Source organism: Bos javanicus, chromosome 21 (assembly GCF_032452875.1).
Source record: "Bos javanicus breed banteng chromosome 21, ARS-OSU_banteng_1.0, whole genome shotgun sequence".
Lineage (NCBI taxonomy): Eukaryota > Metazoa > Chordata > Mammalia > Artiodactyla > Bovidae > Bos > Bos javanicus.
The window spans coordinates 34,656,976-34,673,757 of record NC_083888.1 but is presented as its reverse complement, the minus strand read 5'-3'; the positions used below and the strand labels follow the sequence as shown (position 1 = coordinate 34,673,757).

At 40.2% G+C, this 16,782-nt stretch overlaps 1 protein-coding gene across 6 annotated transcripts in view; it reads left to right on the top strand.

Moving 5' to 3' along the window:
• The window catches only part of STXBP6 (syntaxin binding protein 6), a 279,081-nt gene that overhangs the window by 61,209 nt on the left and 201,090 nt on the right, over positions 1-16,782 (top strand). For 5 of the 6 annotated variants that reach the window (XM_061394898.1, XM_061394896.1, XM_061394897.1 and 2 more), the window contains one exon: positions 14,637-14,825. The exons of the other annotated variant lie outside the window; for it this stretch is intronic. In XM_061394898.1, the coding sequence (XP_061250882.1) occupies positions 14,672-14,825 (154 nt within the window). In that variant the 5' untranslated portion in view covers positions 14,637-14,671. The remainder of the gene's footprint in view (positions 1-14,636; positions 14,826-16,782) is intronic. 6 annotated transcript variants of the gene reach the window in all.

Genomic DNA, 16,782 nt, shown 5'->3' with positions numbered 1-16,782 from the left:
TTTCCTCTCCTGTTGTTTCCCAGGGCCTGGAACAGGCACTGAGACACCCTTATAGCGGCTCATCCAGGTTTTGGACATGATTAACATGTGCTTTCAGGAGACCACCTCCCTCCTGCCCTCCAATCCAGAACATTAATTCCCAGGCTGGTAATGGACTCATGCCTTTGCCCAGGGCACGTTCTCCTTCCGGTGGCTCAGAGCACTGAGATGGTGGGAGGGGCTCCTGTTAGTTGGGGTCAGCACAGGGCCCTGTGGCTTCAGACTTGGCCAAAACAATTCTGTGCTTCTTGGACTATCTCAAGCTGTTCCACCTGGGCAGCCATCATTGCTTTTGGACTTAACACCCAAACGAGAAACACAAACTGTGAAAATTCAAGGGAGTAGAAGGTGAGAGCCAAAAGTTGAGGTTGCGAAATCTATGGGCTAGGGATAGTCTAGTCCAACACTTAAGTTCATGCCAATTCATAAGAAAAAGAGGACGAATCAGAGAAGAGTCCCCACAGCAGTAAATGATGTTTTCTGTCTTTCTCTCTCCCTTCTGACACACCACACGTTCTCACCTTCCACAAACTCAGGATTACTGTCGTCACTTGTACTTTAAGGAGCATCACAGCAAAGTGGAGAATAGTGAGCCCTCATCTTGGCCTTGGCACCCTGTATGATTTGGATATTACCCTCTGGACTTAAGTTTTCGTACAATTCAAGGAAGAGAGTTGAATGAGCTAGAAAATCACTAAATCACTTCCAGCTGTTAAATGTGTAAGCGTAAGAATGCCCACATACCTACTTGCTCACGTCTTTCAACTGAAGTATAGGCAGCTGATTGGTAGGGCTCCTAACGGTGTCAAGCAGTGGTGGTTGATTGACTCATTTGGAAGGTCTTGCTGAGATCTTCCTCAGTAAAGTCAAGTGGAGAGAATTCCTCTTGCCAGCCTTTCAAATGGGTGAAGCCAGGAGCTTTGCTGTTGGGGAAGCAGCTAAGGTTGCCTGAAGCACTGGCAGTGGAAGATTGAAGGTGCAGAAAGTGTGTGTGGCAGGAGGTACCAAGGAGGGTCCAAGTTGTGCTTTTGAAATACCAGAGGGGGTAATACAGCTCAGGAAGTGGAAAGAGGAGTTTCCCCTGAGAACAAGCAGAAATCTTTGAAATATGTGCCTTTCATTTTTAAGCCTTTTCCGGTTTGGAAAATAGCCTACAAGGTTCATTAAATAGCCTGGTGGCAGCCATCCAAGATCCTCCTGGGAGCTGACTCCTGTTGTAAACGGCTGGTCTCCAAAGGAGGCTGACGAACAGCTGTGGTGAGGCTTCGGTGGGCACTGTCCTATTTATGGAGATAGAGATTTATCATAAACTCTCTCCACTAACATATTCTTAACTCCCCAATTTTTCATTTGTGGAATCAAAACAAGCTCTATTCTGTCTAGATTACATGATCCTATTTGCCAATTTCACAGTGTGACCTGCACACCCCAGATGAACAGATATCCAGAAAGGACTTCAAACTCCGGCCTGATTCGTTATCTTTGTAGTGGCTGGGCAGGGATGATAACTCGTCCAACCGAAAGCAAGGCTGATCAAAGGCAAAACTGTGAGGCAGATGAATTTGTCTTGATCTACTAGGAATGTGTTTCTATCTCATCTCTCTCTGCCTTTTTTGTTTCCTTGATAGGAGATAGTGAGGTAGGCCAAGACTCTGAGGATCATGCTTCCTAGGTTCAGATCCTAGCTCTGCCCTTGAAAAGCTGCATGATCTAGAGCAACTTGCTTAGCTATTCTGAATCTTAGTTTCCTCATCTGTAAAATGGATTCTCACTCTCCCCTCTCCCACATATAAATGTATTAATGAGGACTTGCAAATACCAAAGTCTTTTGTTTAATTGTATGTGTCTCCTATTGGAATTTGAGGTAATGGGAAAAGCTGGGAGAGAATCTTCAGCACTGTTCAGATTATATTATGTGCTAAATCACTTCAGTCGTGTCTGGCTCTTTGTGACCCTATGAACCATACCCCCAGGCTTCTCTGTCCATGGGATTCTCCAGGCAAGAATACTGGAGTCAGTTGCCGTGCCATTCTCCAAGGGATCTTCCTGACCCACACTAGGGATCTTCCTGACCCACTTTAGGGATCTTCCTGATGCCGGATCAAACCCGCGTCTCTTGTCTGCTGCATTGGCAGACGGGTTCTTTACCACTAGTGCTACCTGGGAAGCCCATTTAGATTACATTACACAGACACAAAATCAGGAACTGGACCCTTGGGGAAACTGATTAAAGTTGAAATGACAATCCTTGGCTCAATCCGTATGAGAAGTTTAATGACCTTATGGGCAATCACATTTGTAACACTGAGTCATTGAAGGACAGAGTGCCTTGTCTTTGAGGTTGACAAGGTAAATGTGTCTAACAGCACTGGATGTGTCACATTTCTTCTGCATCCCTCATTGCTCTGAAGGACATAATGTCAGAGTATAACACTGATAAAACATCAATTACAGAAAATGAATTGAACTATCTCAAGAAATTATAAAGTGACAATATTCTCCAAATAAGGGATTCAAGGAGGAAATGCTCTCAGAATTGATATCTGGAGACTATTTTGAGAAGGTTTGCTCTGATTTTTAGATTTTTAGAAAATCTGTAAACTTGTTTTAACTACATTTTCATTTTTTGTACATTTTATACCCTTAAAAAATTGGCCATTGACCATCGGCATTAGGGCTTCCCAGACGGTGCAGTGGTAAAGAATCTGCTTGCCAGTGCAGGAGATGCAAGGGACATGGATTTGATCCCTGGATTGGGAAGATACTCTGGAGTAGGAAATGGCAACACACTCCCAGTATTCTTGCCTGGGGAGTCCCATGGACAGAGGAGCCTGGTGGGCTCCAGTCCATGGGGTCTCAAAAGTGTCAGACACGACTGAGCATACATGCAATGGCCAATTGGCTAGTATTATGTTCCAGGTGTGTTCTAAAATATAAATAGCTAAATCAAGAGAATTTATAATTTACCTAAGATTTGAGTTAACAAATATAAAAAAGGCTCTGTTATGCTTTTATCTTCAGTGTCAAGGAAGAAAAGAAGCATTCTAATTCAGCAAGCAGTACCAAGCATGGCACACAATTAAAATGTTTATTTTCGTGGTGTCAGTCCTCATGTGGCTTTGTCCATATTTGGTGGGAATAGATATGTCTATTATGAGTGCTGTCTATAAACACTGCTCTCAGGCCAACATATTGTTTTGTTAGTTCGCCAGCTAGCTGTTGGGTACCGCAGTGACATGAGTACTTGAAAATTGCAAAATGCCAACAACTGGAGGTTCTTTTAGTTTGTTTTCCCTAAACCCTCTGTTCTTTCTTTGATGAGCCTAAATTCATTTTTAAGGCCTGCCTCACACTTTGGATCAATAATCCTGTCATTATGCACACCCCAAATTGCCCTTCCCTTTGGTACTTTATTTCTCCCCATCACTTCAGAATTGCTATATGGGTACTATAGAACTAGCTTAGCTGGTCCTGGAAATTTAAGCTTGTGCATGGGGAGGTTCTATTACAGAATAAATCCTTCAGCAAATCCTCTGAATGGCATGTTCCCAGCACCCTTTTTTTGTTGTTGGTAATGTTATTTTTTTGGCTTTATCATATCATATGTTAAAGTTAGGGAAGTGATCTCTAAGGCAGCTAAAAAAGTCCACCCACCATGTAAATAAACTTCTGTAAATATAGGTCCTGTGATCTGGGTGCAGAGTAGGGTTTGTTCTTTGGATATTAAGCCAACAAGAAGCATGTGCTTACTGAACATATAAACAAGGAAAGAGGAGAAGACAATAGTCTAGATTTATAATTGAAGCAGACATGAGTCACTGGCTTGGAGGATCCTGTGAACGTAATGTCTTCTACAAGAGGAGGGTTAGTATACACATGGAAGAGAAAGCCAGCCAGGTCTTAATGGTATTTGGTAGCCTGATGGTAGAAAAGACCTTCCTCTTGTCCTTCCTTAAAGAGCCAAGGGTCACGACCAGGGTTGCTGTGTGTGGTTGTACTATTTTTGCAGTGGTCCTGATGCTGGGAAGGATTGAAGGCAGGAGAAGGGGACAACAGAGGATGAGATGGTTGGATGACATCACTGACTCAATGGACATGAGTTTGAGTCATCTCCAGGAGTCGGTGATGGACAGGGAGGCCTGGCGTGCTGCAGCCCATGGGGTCACAAAGAGTTGGAGACAACTGAGCGACTGAATTGAGCATGGAGTATGTCTGAGGGAGCAGATACAGGCTGACGTCTGGCTGAACTTCCGCTCACAAGATTGTGGGCCCTAGCATGTAGCTACATTTGCTCAGAGGAAAGGTGGCATTTTCTTCTCACCAGAATCACTTCCAGGCCTGGCTGGAATCATTCACAGCGTCTGCTCTCCTTTCTCACAACTCACTGAAGATGTAAATTTATCCTCTTTCACCTTTGGGGTTCCCAACACCATGTCTGGACAGGAGTTGAAAAGAGAATAGGGCAGACTGATCATTGGGTCTCAATAAAATACATTTTGCTATGCCTTCCAGTTTGGGGAGAAAGAATGCACCTCAAAAACAATTTTTTTTTTTTTCTTAAGGAACACACAAGTCAAGTTATAGTGGAATAAAAATACTGCTTTTCTTTGTTTCAAAATACAGAGATAATCGGATTAACATTTTGGCAGACTATCTCCTAGAAACCTCCTTATGCATATCAGTACACACATACAAGTTTGTATTCATGAGCTCGTTTTCTGTTCTGTAACTTCTGTATTATGTCAGTCATTTTTCCAAATCACTATCTTTAAGTTATTGGATAATCCATCGTTTGGAAGGGCTGTGCTTTACCAATGACTTGAAGTTATTTGATAATCCACTGATTGGAAGGGCTATACTTCATTTTACCAATGAAGATTGGATATTGATGGGTATTTACGTTGTTTATAATGTTTCACTCTTAAAAATGGATCTGAAGTAAGCATGCATCATCTCTAATACATACAGCGTTTCCTTTTTCTCTAGTAGTGGAGTTGCTGATTTTAAAAAATTTCAGTTCAAATACTAATCTCTGTAAGAAAGTAATTATACCTCTTCATAATCCTTAGATCAATAGGGGTGGGTTAAAAATGGCATAGTTTTCCATTTATAAACACATACACCTAAAGATTCTAATTTACAAAAGGAGCAAACTTTGCAAGATACGTTTAGCTGCAATCTTGATTGTGTACTTGGGATTGTGTGGAGGTGTTTTATAAATCATGAAGTGCTGTACAAACCTCAATGACTCATTACTAGAGCTTTACAGAGCATTTGCCATGTACTCTCAAAACATGTTTATGGAGTCTTTATTGTATAAATAATTCACTAAATACAGATGTTTTTTTTAAGACAGTGGTTCTTTACCTGGTTATTCAGTAGAATACATCAAAGATATCAAGAAAACAAGTCCCAGATCCTCCCCTGCCCAGATCACCTGAATCTATCAGGACCTGGCATCCCAACTGATGTCCATGTACACAGTCTTTGTTTGGAATTCCCCCCTTAAGATCTTTTTTGGTCTATCTCCAAATATTTTTTCTAACAGAATAGGGAATGCTTTTAGCTTACATACTTAAAATTTTTATTTTTCCTGTTTGGAAGTTTCTGGCTCCTTCTAGGATATTTCTAGCAGATTTTCTGTATGACTTATTGATTTAATCTCAATCTTTGTAAATCTTGTTAAGTCTCAAATTTGGACTCTTGGCCTGTCTACCATCCCCATCTAGTTTTGTACCATTGTCAAACCCATTCCTTAGCTCTTGTTGTTTCTACCAAAAAAGAATGATGAACTTGTAGTGACTGCAGTGTTCAACTTTGAATGTTATAACCAGATTAAAGTTATCTGTCTATTCTAGTGGCTTATCTAACTCACTTTTTAGATTCTAAGAACTTTCAGTTGAGAGTAGTAGTTGAACTGCATGAAAAAAAATGATAGATTGAAACATTAGCCTAATTTATTTAATTTATTCTCACGCTTACATGTATGGAGAGACTAAAGTTTTTATCCTGAGAACTGTCTAATCTAAGAGTAAAGTTGTATAAGTAGAAGTAGAATTGCATATTTATTAGGTTGGTACAAACATAATTGTGGTTTCAGACTCTGAATTTTAAATCCTTAAAACTAGGCTCACATATATCTTTATTAATCAAAATAGGAACCGTTACAATCAACACATTCTTGCCAATAATAAATAAGTTTGCTTATACCTGTAGTGTGAAAATCCTTTCTTCAGGATTCGATGAACTCCTGGAAAACATTTTTTCCCTCCTACTGGTTTGTGGAAGCATTTTCCCTGCAAAAAGTTGTCGAAATGCTTAAAAAAGTGGTAGTCAGTTGCTGAGAGTTCAGGTGAATATGGCAGATACGGCAAAACTTTGTAGCCCAGTTCGTTCAACTTTTGAAGTGTTGGTTAAAAAAACTAGGAATAAAACTATCATATGATCCAACAATCCCACCCCTGGGCATATACCCTGAGAAAACCATATTTGAAAATGACATATGTACCCCAGTGTTCATGGCAGCACTATTTGCAGTAGCTAGGACATGGACGCAACCTAAATGTCCATTGACAGATGAATGGATAAAGAAGTTGTGGTGCATATATATGAAGGAATATTACTCAGCCATAAAAAAGAACACATTTAAGTCAGTGCTAATGAGGTGAGTGAACCTAGAGCCTATTATACAGAGTGAAGTAAGTCATAAAGAGAAAAACAAACACAGTATATTAGTGCATATATATGGAATCCAGAAAGACGGTACTGATGAACCAGGGCCACAAAGGCAACGCAGACTTTATGGCCGTGGGAAAGAAGGAGAGGGTAGGACAAATGGAGAGAGCAGCATGGAAATGTAGACACTAACATATGCAAAACAGTCAGTGGGAATTTGCTGTATGACTGAGGTGACGATTTGTTGTCAAACTGAGGCTCTGTGACAACTTAGAGGGATGGGATAAGATGGGAGGTGGGAGGAGGCTCCAGAGGCAGGGGACATATGTATAGCTATGGCTGATCCATGCTGGTATGTGGTAGAAGCCAGCACAATATTGTAATTATCCTTCAGTTAAAAATAAATTAAGAAAAAAACTGCATTCCAGTATCAACCGACAAACTTCAACAATGCAAAAACCATGGTTACTTTTGCACCATCCTTGTATAATAATCTGGAGAAGGCGATGGCACCCCACTCCAGTACTCTTGCCTGGAAAATCCCATGGACGGAGGAGCCTGGTGGGCTGCAGTCCATGGGGTTGCTAAGAGTTGGACACGACTGAGTGTCTTCACTTTCACTTTTCACTTTCATGCATTGGAGAAGGAAATGGCAACCCACTCCAGTGTTCTTGCCTGGAGAATCCCAGGGACAGGGGAGCCTGGTGGGCTGCCGTCTCTGGGGTTGCACAGAGTCGGACACGACTGAAGCGACTTAGCAGCAGCAACAGTATAATAATCAGTAACCCTTACTTGAGTATACTTTTTATAAAGTTTATAAATTTACTTGAGTAAATTTTTATAAAGTAGCTAAATTTGACCTCACATTATCTCATTGGTCTTATGACACCAGAAAAAATAAAATTGATTTTTACTGCCTAACAAGTTGCGTATTTTCTTGCTACTAAGTGATATTTTTTGACTTTGGAGTACAATTACCATTTTTAGATTATCTCTAAGTTTAATGATTGCGTGATAATGTCTCACTTGTAACACTGAGTACTTAAATACTATGAAGTTTAAGGGAAGCAATTTAACATTTCTCTAATTTGGCTTCAGCTTGTATAGCATTCCGCAGCTCCTTGTCAAGGAAATCAGGACCTGAAGCCTCTCTCTCAGGACCTGAAGCCTGGAGGAAAAAAAGTTGAATAGAGTGAAACTTGAATCATATTTATCCTTTAGAATATTACATTGGACAGTGTAGAGGGACAGTGGAAGCAAGATAGAAGTGGTTCCATCTGGTGTTCTATCACAACACCAGATTACTTGTGTTGTCATAGCAGTGCTCTAGATGCCCTTTTAGGGGGCATCCAAGTCATTCAAACCAGGGATGATGGAGATGCAGACCAAGGTAGAGGTTGCAAGGATGGAGAAGATCTGGTGGAGCCCAGAAATACTGAACTGGATCTACAGACCTCGGTGATTGGTTAGTTGTTATGGAGACTTGGAGGTTTTGAGAGACAAGGTGGAATCTAAATTAACTCTTTGAGGAAATGCTCAGTTGCCAGCTAGACACGTGGATTTAAAACCAAAAAGGCAGTGGGAGCTGAGTGATCAGTGTCATCTAGTTAAAGGTGAAAGTCAAGGTGCATTTGCGGAATTTCAAAAACTAAGTGCCAGCGTACAGAAGTCCTATCTTAGAGAATAACCTTATTTCTCTTATTTATCAGTTATTTGGGGTCACCTCAGATTTCCCATGCACTAGGGGAGACCAGCTAATTCCACTGCCGCCCCCCCATTCCCCCCGCAAAGTTTTCCTGGATGTATCCTGTTTGCTGTTAACTTGGAGACTTCTTAAAACTTAGTATCAGCTGGTTTTGAGTATATGTACCTTGGGGTTAAGTCACAGTAACTAGTTTGAGAGGGTGAAGTCTAAAACCAGGCATTCTGGTTACTTATTGGCAATGGGCATATGATTGTCACATAGACCAGATTACTTACCAGATTACCAGCCAGTGCCAGAGGTGATCAGAAGATTGCATGTGAAGTGTGGTGAGTGAATGAAGTTTAGATGAATCAGTTATCTAATAATCTTAAGCTAAATAGGAGGTATCTCTGTTTGACCAGAGGTGGCCTTTACCTCTCATGTGAGAAATATTTAAGCCCCATCAGCTGTACCACCTTAGATCCACCTGCAGGATAATGAAGGCACTGCCACAGGGCATCTGCAGTTTTAATAAGTCCCTACCACCCCTCCTTGTCCCCTGAACACACAAGGCAAGTGCCAGTTCAAGTACCAGAAACCGAAAATGTTCATGTTGGAGAACAAGAACATCTTACCTCGCTGCCCTTTAACTTATCATCTGCCTCCTCTGTGAGGTCCTTGGAGTTTATAACTCCTCCTGGAAAGGAGGATTTCCTGGCTCTTGGAAGTGGTGGAGGATCATCTCAGTACAGTAATCGTGTACTGACAAAGTGGTTATGGGTTAGATGGCTTAAAGAGAGAAGAAGATACATGAAAAGGCTTGAGGGAGAAGAAAGCCAACTGTGATTAGTTTCTACAACTACCACTTAAGGCAGCCAGCCACTTTGACTTGCAAATCATATTGTAGGCTGGTTTCTTGGATGGGAAAGCTTTGTAATTATAGCCTATAGAAGCTGTGGACCAGGAAGAGAGAGAACTTTCATGGGTTGTAGGGGAGGAAAAATAATTTTACTCTTCTGCATTCTTAGCTGCTAGCTAAGCAAAAGTTATTCAGTCGTGTCTGACTCTTTGCAACCCATGGACTGTAGCCTGAAGAACCCATGGGCTCTTCTGTCTGTGGAATTCTCCAGGCCAGAATAGTGGAGTAGGTAGCCATTCCCTTCTCCAGGGGAACTTCCTGACCCAGGGATCAAACCTAGGTCTCCCACATGGCAGGCAGATTTTTTATCCTTAGCTGAGATCCCTGTAATAAAAGACTAACAAGAGAAAACCCATCAGAAGTTTATGAACATGTACACCTGGTATGTACCTGGGAGATACCCTGGAGAAATGAGTAGTTCCTGAGACAGCTTAGAATGTAGGACTACATACCATCTTGGTAGGGAAGAGGGATTGGGTGTAGACCTCTTCAGTTCAGTTCAGTTGCTCAGTTGTGTCCAACTCTTTGCGACCCCATGTATTGCAGCACGCCAGGCCTTCCTGTCCATCACCAACTCCCGGAGTTCACTCAGACTCACATCCATCCAGCCATGTCATCCTCTGTCGTCCCCTTCTCCTCCTGCTCCCAATTCCTCCCAGCATCAGAGTCTTTTCCAATGAGTCAACTCTTCGCATGAGGTGGCCAAAGTACTGGAGTTTCAGCTTTTGCATCATTCCTTCCAAAGAACACCCAGGACTGATCTCCTTTAGAATGGACTGGTTGGATCTCTTTGCAGTCCAAGGGACTCTCAAGAGTCTTCTCCAACACGAAAATGATTTTTAGAAAAAGTGAAAGGCCCTTACAGGACTCGATGGGAGGTATGACAGTTGGTGACAAAGTATGTCTAAGTGTGTGTGGACTTCTAGTTGCCTTTCCTGTGACAAGAGTCCATCTTTCCTCAGGGATGAAACTCCTGGAGAGGGAATTTATGACAACTGAGTTCCTTTGGAGGATTTGTCTTTAGACAAATAAAGGAAATTCAGAGGAAGCCTCTCCCCACATTTGCTGTTTATTCTGATGCTTTTGGCTCAAAACAATCAATATACTAAAGCAGCATATTTCTATCCCCCTTCAGGGTCACGTAGATTGAAGTGACACTGTTCAGAGGTGTACCACTGCTTGATTTTCTTACAAAGGGATCCAGCCGTGGGCAGGGCATTGATTTACCAGCAGGAAGATCTAAGACCTGAGAAATCTGCTTGGCTGAATGGAGAAAAGAAGTCCTCTGCATCCTTTTCCTGTCCTCATGAGAATACACTCTTCCATCCCCACAGTTCCTCCTTAGACTCTCAGTTTTTCACCTAATCAGGTGTCAGGATGGCTGCTGGAGGACCAGTTAGAGAGTTGATTAAAACTACAGCTCCCAAGATTGTGACTTGGTGGGGGTAAAGGAGGGGCCCAAGGGTCTGCATTTTTGAAAAGCTGTCCTTGCCAAGTTCAGATGTGCAGTCAGGTTTGGGAGACACTCATAGATTATTTCTATGAAGCTACATTAGTGTCCCTTTTACTTTCTGATTCATTCTCTTCTAATCCGCTGTCAATTTCCTTTTCCAGAGGAGCATCAAAAACATACACATGTGCTCACAGGCGTGTTCATGTCCTTGTCCTGAACAAAAATTTTAAACAGTTTCTAAATGGAAGGCTATATCTACTCAGATTCTGCAAGAGTGTCTTCTGTTTTTCTTATCTTAGAGAGTTAATTTAAAAATTCCATTTTAAGTATTCATTGCGATTCAGGCACCAGAATAAGTGATTTGCACGCATTGTTTCATCTAATTCTTTCAGCCCTTCCGTGAATTAGGTGAAGATCTTCCCACATGAGTGAACTGAGAATCTGGAATTTTAAGAGGTTTACCCACATATAGGTCTTCAGTTTTGAAAATAAAATTTGAACCCAAGTTTGTTTGATTCCAAAACTTGTACTCATTGAAGTTACTGGTTCTATTTTTCCTCTTTTTTTTTCTCCCTTTTGTTCTTGGCCACTGAATATCCATATGAAAAAGCAACACAAGGTCATCTCCAGTTCTTACTAGTTTTTCAAAAGATGAGCAGAATTTCCTATGAGTTTGTTAACATGTGCATATTGCTTTTCTTTCTTTTCTTTTTTCTCTTGACAGATTTTGCATAATAAAATGATAGCCTTCTATTTCTTTTAATCACAATTTTAGAAAAGTATGAATTTGAGTTGGAAAAGCAGAAGCCTTGCCATTGCTGGGAAGGCACTGGTCAGAGAATGCCTGATGAGTTTGGAAAGATGACTTTCTTCAAACTTCTTAGAAGTTTGAAGCCACTGTGCTACCATTGGCTTTCTTATTCCTGCATCCCCAAGTGCTGAGAGGTGAGAGACCTTGGAGCTAAAAAAAAAAAGCTTGTTTCTCTCCTTTAAAAAAAAAAAGTCCCTGTAAATTGTAATATCCTGCCTAGCAAAGTCATAGGGTAAATCACAGTGGGAGAAATTCTGCTTGCTGACTTCTTGGAAATCATGGGATATCAGTTAGAGGTCAGCATATCAAGAAATTCTGTCGTCATTTTGTACTCAGCTAGGATGAAGAACCCGCTGACAATGATAAGATATCATGATCTGAGCACATCGACCTGGCCACAGATCTGTATTGAAGGATAGAAGGATTTTTTGTTGTTGTTTAGTAATAAACACCAACACTTCTTATTCTTTATTCTTGGTGCCACTGAGAAAACCTACTTACAGAATTGAAAGCAGGAGAAATTTCTTTAACCAGGGGAATGTTCTTCTTCTTTTTTTTTTTTTTTTAAATATATCTCTTTCCTTCTACGAAGTTACCGGTGTGGACCAGTTATAGATGGACAACTGTGTTGGTAACATTTGTGAATCTTGCATTTTGAGGGATGTTCCATGTCTTCCGTCATAAATTGTCTGGATTTAAGGGAAATCTTTAATATAATCAGTAGTCAACTCCTGGAGAACCAGAAGCCTGTCTTAATTACTTCTTATATCTCTAATCCTGAGCACTGGGGTGGCATGTGATAGGTGTTTATTTACTGATTGCCTCATTTGGAAAATTCATCTAGTCTTCTGTTTTCAGCATCTTGCCACATATTATTCTTCTTCCTCTCTCTCACTCCATATTTGTGTGTGTGTATCAATAGATACAGTTTTATAACATGAATATTTTGCTGAATCACTTGATATTAAGTTGAAGACATCATGACATTTCACCCCTAAATACTTTATAACATATCTCCTAAGAACAAGGACATTGCCAACATAACCAAATGTTATAATTTCATTCACAAAATTTAGCATTGATACAGTAATATTGCTTAGCACATTCAGCTGTTCCTCGGTGGCTCAGCAGTAAAGAATCCTCCTGCAGTGCAGGAGATACAGGTTTGATCCCTGGGTTGGGAATGGAGAAGCAAATGACAACCCACTGAGCAGCTCTTTTGAGCTGCTGTTGCCATATATAGCTGTATTATTGATCCCTCTGCAGGATCTCTGAACACTCTGTACAGCCTGCATGACCTCTGCATGTACACTCTGTACAACCCATCGGCCTTCTCTGCACCTTTAGTTCTGATTTGTCATTTGTTGATCAAATGTTGATTACTGATTAAGATATTGACGATGTCTAGGATGACTGGGATGATGGCATAGAAAACATTGACTCGTTTATTCAAGTTACAGTTGAGTTTTTGGATGATATACAGTTAAAATTCAGATTGACCTTGAATGTAATAGACACAAATAAGCATAATTAAGACCTTTAGGGAATACAGCTTTGGAAACTAAATATAGCATGGGGACTGTGTATATGTGTAACTTTGAGGGATTGGGGAGAGAGGGGACCCATTGTGAGTCAGCAACATGCTGCTTTATTTTCTTAATTATTGGGCACACAGTGCCAGTTAACCACAGGAGCATAGCATGTGGGAACTGCTGGGTAACATTTTCAAAATACTTGGCATTGGTCAGATATTTTTTTCGAATTATGTGTCCGCTTTGACTTAAGGAAACTGGAGAATTTGTCGAGGGTCCAGAGCATGGCAGTGAGAGGCAGAGGAGTCCTGGAAAATAGGACCCATTGAAAGAGGCTAATAAATAAGGATTAATTACTTAGCTTGATCCAAAGCAGCTGAAGGGTGATTAAATTAATGGTCTTCTGTTGCATATATAGTTATTATGAGGAAGATGATATAATTATTTCCTCTACGAATAGAATTAGGGAAATTATATTAAATTATATTAAAGTTCAAGGAGATTTCGAAGTGAACCTCTTGACTTTAAAGATTTCTTGACAGTGGAAAGATTTCTCAACTGAAAATGGTGAAATCATGGTCCTTGTAGAATGGGAAGGGGGTGGGTGCCACCTGCTAGTTAGAGTCAGGTGCAGTTGGGGTGGAGACTGGCACACTTTCTAGATCCCATTTTGTGCTGTTCATCTCTTTGTGTTGAATTTGTCATTTTCAGCAAGTAAATCTGTATTCCTTTTTTGTTTGAATTTTTTTTTCAGTTATTATAAATGTGAAGGCCTTGCTTTTAATGATTGAAATATAATGCATTTCAAGCAAGTGAGAGGTTGAACCACAAATTGAAAATTATGTTAACTGCAAATAAACTTGCTGCTCATTTTTTTTCATTGCAGTTGATTTACAGTGTTTTAGGTATACAATGAAATGACCTAGTTACACACACACATATATATATATATGTATATATTCTTTTTCAGATTCTTTTCCATTATAGGTTATTATAATATATTGAATATAGTTCCCAGTGCTATATAGTATGTCCTGGTTGTTAATCTATTTTATATATAGTAGTATGTTTCTGTAAATCCCAAATTTTCGATTTACGCCTCACTACCCCTTCCCCTTTGGTAACCATATGTTTGTTTTCCATGTCCGTGAGTCTATATGTTTTACAAATAAGTTCACCTGTACCATTTTTTATTTGGATTCCACATTTAAGGGATATCATATGCTACTTGTCTTTCTCATTCTGACTTACTTCACAGAGTATGATAATCTCTAACTCCATCTATGTTGCTGCAAATGGCATTATTTAATTTTTTATAGCTAAGTAGTATCCCACTGTGTTTCTATACCACATCATCTTTATCCATTCATCTGTTGATAGCCATTTATATTGCTAATAGAGTTTTTGTCTTTTCTGGATATTTGCCTGGGAGTGGGGTGGTTGGATCATAATCTACCGCTCACTCTTGTATGTCTCTTTACGATATTGCCAATTCCAACCTGCCTTTTCTTTTGCTTCTGTAGAAAACTCACTGCGAGCCCTGGTTACTTGGCTGACAATGAGTGCCAAGTCTGCGATCAGCAAGGAAATTTTTGCACCTCTTGATGAAAGGATGTTGGGAGCTGTCCAGGTCAAGAGGAGGACAAAGAAAAAGATTCCTTTCTTGGCAACTGGAGGCCAAGGCGAATATTTAACTTACATCTGCCTGTCAGGTAATAAAAGCTGGATATGAATATTATTAAAAACGACTTCTGTTTTAAAGCAGTTAGTTCTAGTATCCAGGAGGGTTACAGTTCAAGGCTTGAGCGTGGCTGCCCTTCCACTCCTTTCCTGTTTGTTGTCTTCTTTGATCCTTGGAGACTCATGGCATCTTGACTCTTGAGGTTGCCTTATATGGAGAGGTAATGAAGTGCAGTTTTAATGTGTTTTCCATTTCATTAAGAGCATCTGTTTGTCCATACTTTTCCTTCACTAGGGCCTTGACATAAAGTAGGCTATCCTCTTGAGATTTTTGTTTTAGAACGCCTTCTTGTATTTGCATAATTATGACTACCAGCAGCCTGAGTTTCACGGACTTTTTTTTTTTTCTCAACAGTTGCCAATAATCAGTAATAGTTGGTCTCAAGATAAATATCGACACCGTATGGAATGTGAAGAAGTAGACTCAGTTCATAAATCACAGCTTTGCCTGACAGCTGTTCCGTGTCAGGAAGAGGCATCTGTTCCATTAAGCTTAGAATTTTGTGTGATTTTTTATTTTACTTTTTCCTCTTTCTGTTTGTGATTGTAGGAGATCTGTGGAACTTACTGTGGATTCATCCCAAGTTTTTTGAGATAAAATTTGGATAAGTTTACTATGGAGCTGTGGGTAATGCTAATCTGAGGACCTAGAGCATTTGTAATGTTTCTGATATTTCTTGTAACTGGGCAGTGGAAAAATTAGGCTTGCCTTTATTCATCTTTTTTTTTTTTCCCCCTTAAGTTTCTCCAGTTGTGGCTTGGGAATAAAACTTTATTTTTGGACCCATTTTTAGCTTTTTTTTTTTTTTTTTTAAGAATTAAGCCTTTGCTCATTTCTTTATCCGAACTTATTTCAGGGTAGCGATAGCTTTTTTCCAGAAAGAAAATGTAAAGATAACAGTAGGACTGTGCCTTAGTTTAAAATGAAATGGAAACAGAGCTGTTTGGTAAGAATGCCTTCTCAGTGGTTAGAATGAGGATTGACCCTGAAATATTGGTCTTTCTTTAACCCCAGTAGTGATTAGGTTAGTAAAATTGGTGATGGGTTGGAAGACATTTGCATTCCTTTAGTGTGCTGGGCAGTGCCTGCTATGCAATAGGGGCTCAAGACTTCAGTAGCCTCTGCTAATACCTTCCTGGTATTTTGTTAATGAGGTTCAGGTCTTAAAAATATTTTCACATCTTTAAATTTCAGTTCTGGAGTTTTTGCTTGTACTGATAGGAATAGAAAGCATTAAATTAAATTGTGTTTTGTTTTATATTTGGGCTGAGCTCAACATGGGGTGAGCATGGACGCACAGTGATTCTAATTTTTTTAAGCTTAGGTCTTTCAACATTCCCTTGAGATTTCTTGAAGACAGGTAGTTGCAGAAAAGGTGGATGAAAAAAGGGCATTTTTGTTTTTGGCCTTACCCAGGTGGCATGTGGGATCCTATTTCCCTGACCACAGATTGTACCTGTGCCCGTTGCATTGGGAGTATGGAGTCTTAACCATTGGACCATGAGGAAAGTCCAAAGAGGACGGTTTTGTTTACCTTTAAGGCACATGCTGTTGTCAGCCTATTGCTGATCATGAAGTCGGTAATGTTACCTGGGTCCTCTAACAGCGTCCTCTCAGTGAAAGACTGTGACCATTTCCCCTGCCGTAGGGAATAGTAACTGGGGACTTACTGGGTAATGGCATTTCCTTTATAAATTACCAGGACCTTCAGGTTGAAAGTCTGAAACTATGAGACTTGCTTTTCTGTGGCATTCTAATGTAGGAGAGTCTTGAGTTCTGAAAGTCTTCATCCTTTTCATGGGTTTGAATTTTGAGAGGATTGGTTGACAAAGCAGATCTGACATTGAAGCAGAGGGTTTAATGGAAACTGGGGCAGGAGAAGGCCAGGCAACTTTGACAACCACGTTTTTTTTTTGCAGTTTGAATTT